The sequence below is a fragment of the Zea mays genome, chromosome 4 (genome assembly GCF_902167145.1).
Source record: "Zea mays cultivar B73 chromosome 4, Zm-B73-REFERENCE-NAM-5.0, whole genome shotgun sequence".
NCBI lineage: Eukaryota > Viridiplantae > Streptophyta > Magnoliopsida > Poales > Poaceae > Zea > Zea mays.
The window spans coordinates 129,290,929-129,296,968 of NC_050099.1; the positions used below are offsets into that span (position 1 = coordinate 129,290,929).

At 44.1% G+C, this 6,040-nt stretch overlaps 1 protein-coding gene and 1 long non-coding RNA gene across 4 annotated transcripts; both read left to right on the forward strand.

The window, feature by feature from the left end:
* Positions 1-537: 537 nt before the first annotated feature.
* On the forward strand, positions 538-3,208 carry LOC100281539 (uncharacterized). Of its 3 annotated transcripts, none has more exons than XM_008678980.4 (2): positions 538-853; positions 1,458-3,208. In XM_008678980.4, the coding sequence occupies exon 2, from the start codon at positions 1,540-1,542 to the stop codon at positions 2,908-2,910; it is 1,371 nt and encodes a 456-aa protein (XP_008677202.1). In that variant the 5' UTR covers positions 538-853; positions 1,458-1,539; the 3' UTR covers positions 2,911-3,208. The 3 variants fall into 3 exon arrangements, with proteins under 3 accessions (XP_008677202.1, XP_008677201.1, NP_001147929.1); XM_008678979.4 differs by having other exon boundaries at positions 540-853; positions 1,338-3,208; NM_001154457.2 differs by having other exon boundaries at positions 559-853; positions 1,499-3,160.
* Positions 3,209-4,266: 1,058 nt separating this feature from the next.
* LOC109945551 (uncharacterized) lies at positions 4,267-5,477 on the forward strand. Its single transcript, XR_002268771.2, has 3 exons — positions 4,267-4,451; positions 4,646-4,764; positions 4,932-5,477. It is a non-coding gene; the product is annotated as an uncharacterized lncRNA (long non-coding RNA).
* Positions 5,478-6,040: the final 563 nt, after the last annotated feature.

The following is a 6,040-nucleotide window of genomic DNA, read 5'->3' on the forward strand; positions in this document are numbered from 1 at the left end:
ATGGACTGGTGGGTGGGGCAGTTGGTGGCTGGCCGCCTGGGTTTGGATGGATGGGTGCTTAAAAAGGTTAGAAGATGTAGGGTTAGTTGTTATACTTATTGCCAAATAGGTTGCACATCTAATTTTACATAGTGAATATTATTTATAGGTAATCGGGTTTGGACGATTGCTTGTCATACCCATACCCGTTTATCCAATGAGTGAGATTTTAACCCATATTCATACCCATGAGGATAAATTTTGTCCATACCTTAACTCTAAGGACTAGTTTGGAAATACCATTTTCTTAAGGGATTTATATTTTCTAAAAAATAAACTATTTTTTTGAAAAAATGAAAATCCTTTAAAAAAATGAGGTTTCCAAATCCTAAACCCTAAACCCGCCGAGGGCCCAAAACTAGTAGTCGAGGGTATCGGTCCCATTGACAAGCAGTCGAGGGCCCAAAACTGGGCCGCCGTCCCGCCGCCCGCCGATGGGCCAGGTCACCGATCCCGCACCGTCAGGTCGAGGATGTCCACGTGGTTCCACTCTGTACGCAACGCAAGGCGCCGTTCGCACTTCGCACGCAAACCCCTCCTCTCCTCTGCTGACCCCTCCTCTCCTGGTCTGGATTCCACCAAGCCGTGTCCACCAACCGGCCACCACCCCCGCTGCCGGCTCGCACCTCTCTGCGCCGTGCTCAGATTTGCCCCCCTCTGCCTGCCTGCTTCTACTACCTGCTGACACGGCGGTGCGGGTCGTGCTCGGTGGACGCCAGGGGGCTACCCCTACCCGGGATCCAGGATCGTGCTGTCTGCTCGCCCTCTCCTGCTCCTTCAATCCCATCGGAGATCCGTGCTGGCGTTTCCTCCCGTAAGCCCGACCACGGTCAACATCCAATTTCTCGTCCGATTCATGCAAAAACCATTATGGGCCCCGCGTACCGTGCGTTGTTTAGCCATCTTGAATTTCCATTTTTTTCCAGGATCGATGAATTAGCCTTGTTTAGGTTTGGCGGAACACGTACCGTGCGTTGCCAAATTCGAGCATTTTGCTATCATTATATTTGTCATGAATTTTAGGACCCGTTGATGGATTTTATTTTTCTTTGGGGGAGAATGGAGATGGGGATTTTGAAGTTAAATTCATGGTCCTGCTTGAGAATTTTTGGGGTTAGAGTCCTACATAGGGGTACAAATAGTCGATAAAATGAAATATATGTGGTATTGATATTTTTTCGTATTTCAATGTTGCCGAAGCCAATATTCCTAGGGCCACATGCCATGATACTAGTAGCATATCTGTGAACGCACATTGTGTGGTAGTGATGTTGACTTCCTCAAAATCTTGTTTGCAGGATGTGTTCATTTTCAAGTATTTTATCGCTTTGCCAGAAATCTTTTTTATGATGACTTAAAATGTCTGTAGCATATTAATCACAATTTTTAGACTTGTGCTCCGTCACTACATATGCCAGACATATATTGAAGCTCATGCAGCTCCTATTCTCAAACCCAGTTTCAGCGCCCAATTGTTTGGTTTGAAGAAATCAAGTTCAGATGGGCTCCATTCTAAGTGCTACTAGTACTACGGCTAAGTCTATGGATCAGCATGAGGCATCTGGAACAGATCCTAATAAGAGGGTGAAGATATCTACTTATGAGTATGGGTCAAACCCAAGGATAATTCCAACTCTTCCTGATGAGCTCTCACTCCAGATCCTGGCAAGGTCACCACGGATCCATTACCTTAACTTGAAGCTGGTTTGCCGAGCCTGGAAGGCAGCAATCATCGGCTATGAACTTTCCCAGCTGAGGAGAGAGCTTGGTGTAAGTGAGGAATGGGTGTATGTACTGACCAAGGCTGAGGCATACAAGCTCCATTGGTATGCCCTGGATCCAGTGTTTCAGAAATGGCAGAGGTTGCCACCGATGCCTTCTTTCGTCAATCAGGAGGAATCCAATCGGACAGCATCTTCGGCGTTCTGGATGTGGAATGTTGTGGGATCAAGCATTAGGATTGCTGATTACGTGAGGGGCTTATTTTGGCGCAGGAACAGTTTGGACCAGATGCCCTTTTGCGGTTGTTCAGTGGGTGTTGCTGATGGTTACTTGTATGTCATTGGCGGTTTTTCCAAAGCTGTTGCCCTGAATCGCGTTTGTAGATACGACCCTTTTCTCAATTTGTGGCAGGAAGTGAGCCCAATGATGACTGGGCGGGCTTTCTGCAAGGCGGCATTTTTGAATGGCAAGTTATATGTAGTTGGTGGAGTCAGCAGGGGTCGGAATGGCTTGCTTCCCCTGCGTTCAGCTGAGGCGTTCGACCCTAAAACTGGATTGTGGAGCGACCTACCAGAAATGCCTTTCGCAAGAGCGCAGGTACTCCCCACTGCTTTCTTGGTCGATGTGCTGAAGCCTATCGCCACAGGAATGGCACCCTACAAGGGAAAGCTGTATGTCCCTCAGAGCCTGTACTCATGGCCATTCTTTTTTGACATTGGAGGTGAGATCTACGACCCAGATCTGAATGCCTGGTCAACGATGCCGGATGGTCTCGGCGATGGATGGCCAGCCAGACAGGCAGGCACAAAGTTGGGTGTTGTGATCGATGACAGACTTTACACGCTAGAGCCTTCCAGCTCTTTGGACAGTGGTAAGATAAAAAGATACGACTCCGAGGAGGACGCATGGGTAACTATCACCCCACAAGTTCCAGTTAATGATTTCACTGGTGCAGAGGCCCCTTATTTACTCGCTGGCCTCGGTGGAAGGCTCCATGTTATAACAAAGGCGGCGAACAACACTCTTCAAGTTATGCAGGCTGTGGTGCAGAATAACTCGGTATCTGAAGAAAATGTGGTATGGACAACAGTGGCTTCTAGGAACTTTGGGACGGCTGAGCTTGTCAGCTGCCAGGTTCTAGATGTTTAAAATGTGGGTCGCAAGTTACGCTTTGTAGAGGATATAGTATGCCATAGACCAACGATTTAGCCAAGAAAAATATTACATAGTTTTTGCTTTGTGTGTGTGTGGAACAAGAGTTCAATTTGACGTGGAGGGAGATCAATTACAGATATTCAGATATGTATAACTGTATAAGCTAACTCATTTGCTGGGACACTGTGTATAGACATACGATCGACGTGTTAATGTACAGTGCTCAATTCTAGTTTCCTTTTTTTTTAAAACATGTTTCTGATCCTTAACTTTTCGGAGATCATTTATTACATTGGAAGGCTGCTGTTCTCCTGTCTTTTGTTGATGCCGACCCGTAATGTTTGGCAAGCATGAGAGCATGGTGCGCAGAGCCGGATCTGCTAGCAAAGCATGTCGACTGCCGAGTGCCATTTCTCTGAGCCAAGACGCGTCAGCGTGCCAAATGCAACGGACGCACGGGCTTGTGTACAGTGCGGTGAGCTGTGTGCGTGCACATTGTTTGTTCTTCACTTATTGGTGTGAGGCCGCCGTGTCTGTTGGGGCGGTAGAAGTAATCTATTTCCAATAGCTTCTCCAAATGGAGCGGTAGAAGACTAGACATTGTTTCATTTCTACATTTCTCCCTGGGAAGATTAGGTGATTAACATGGTAAAGAATAGGGATAATGATGAGTGCAAAGATTATGTTAGTTTGCTGGTTCGTCGCAGTGGCCAATGGTCCTGTTTGTCACAATTTATTTTCAGCTTCTTCACAGATTTAAACAGAATATGTGTCAAACAGGAAACTTCTGTAGCAGTTTATCAATTCAGCCGCTTCTCAGAGCTTCTCAGAATGAACTAAAAGCAGACAGTAAACAGAAGTTTTTCACTAGCTTTTCAGATGAACTGTTTTTTCAACAAGCAGCAGCTATACCAAAACAGGGCCATTAGAGACCGAGAGATTTCAGTGCATCCACTGGGAGCAACGTGAAACAGAGTCTGCCATTCGAACTGAAAATTAAAACATGAAAGGAATGGCTTATTCACTACGGCTTGCTGCTGTTTTAATTTGACTGTGGCTTCAACAGTATTTTATTTCTATTGATTATAGCTGTATCAGTCTGAACAGCTGCAGCAGTGCGGGATGCCAGTCAGCCGACAAAACAACATTTTTCTATATATTAAAGCTGGGAACAAAGGAGCGCTCCCAGCGTATCCACGTCGCCTTTTTTATATGAACCGGTCGATCTGTCATCAACGGCCATGCAACGAATAGCTTACGATACCTTTCGTATTCTCAGGCAGAAGCCAGAATCTTCTAGAGGAAAGCGGCCATGCAACGAATAGCTTACGATACCTTTCGTATTCTCAGGCAGACGCCAGAATCTTCTGGAGGAAAGCGAATGGGAGTTGATAAAAGCAAGGATGGCGTACCCGGCCAACACGAGCGCGGCGCGTCATGATGCGCGGCTCCACGAGTGCTGCGGTTGGCACGCTCAACGGCGCCCAGCGATGTTGACCTCGATCGCCTGCCACTCCCCGGTCACCTCTCCGCCGGTAGGGTCCGCCGCTCGCCTCCACCTCTGGCCCCATGTGAACCTGTCGTGCTCTAATGTATGAAGAGGAGCAGCGTTCTCCATAAACAATCTTCAGTTTGCTGCACAGTTGCTAATTAACATCAAAAACTCATTTTTTATAGCCTGCACATCATTGTGCTAATTAATGTCTACTTTTTATGAACAAAATTTCAGAAGTCTCCAGTTGAAGAAGCACCGGAGGAATTTGACCACATAATCTTCTCTGTCAATCATAACCATTCCATTTGTCTAGCAGAAGGCTTGGCCCTCAACTTACTGGGGGTGGCGTAAAGGTAATCAACCACAGCCATTTGAAAACTATGTTCATTACCTGTAAACTTCCCTATGACGATAATAGTGCCATTTGTTTGAAACCGTCGAAATATGTTGGAGTTAAAAAAATTTCTTTACCGATTCTTTTGTTCTTATTGACTTCAAGAGAAAATATCATTACGAGCAGGAAACCTTTTGTATTTGAATATTAGTGATACATGTATGGATACGGATCCCACCACATCCCATGAACTAAAGTATCATTGATTGGAAGGAGCTGAACAAGATGGAAGCCTGAATCGACTGCCCGATCAACAAGACGTTTAAGATTTAGAAATTCTCCAACGCCAAGGTGATTGTCTGATCTGATTGAAAACATGGGTACAACAACACCTGCACCCCTCCATGATGCATCTTGGTAAATACAGATGAAGTATTATTTGGTTGTGTATGATGCATTGATGCATATTGATACTCTGGTTTGTTAGCCGGAGTATGGAGTTCCATGGTTCTGTTGTTTTGAGCACATGTTCATGCGTTCTGCGTAGAGTTATAATGCATCATAGCATATGTTGTTATATTTGCATACTTAACTACTCTGCTATTGTAAACAATTGCCTCTTCGAATAATTTTATCCTTAATATGTATATATATTTGCATATGTTGCTGCTCCTATATGTTTAAAACAACACCCTTTATTGTTATATTTGCATACTTAACTACTCTACTATTGTAAACAATTGTCACTTCGAATAATTTTATCCCTTATATGTGTATATATTTGCATATATTGCTGCTTCTACATGTTTAAAACAACAATCTTTGAACTATAAAAAATATATTGATGAAAGACTCGCGCAGGGCGCGAGTAATTTACTAGTTCTAATTGAAAGTAAGGACTCTGCCCAAATGAAAGTAAGCATATGTCATACAAGTAGGCCAGCCTAGAAGGATAGAATTTAACAAAATATCAATAAGACCAGCTGTAAATTTATATATAGCTTTTTAATGCTTGGACGAAAAGGCCACCATATTAAATTAAACCAACAAAAAAGTAGTCAGTATTCATGCAAGGGTGATTTTCATTCTTCAAATATTTTCCGAATGGAGGCTGTCCTGTTCAATAATAATAAATAACAGATCTCGTTCCCTCTCTCCTATAATTTATATCTCCTTAACTTGCAGATATAATCCGGGTGAAGTGAGTCTTCAAAACCAGGAGGTTGTCTCGTATAAACATCTTCATATAAACATCTTCGGTAAGAAAACCATGCAGAAAAACATTTTGAATACCA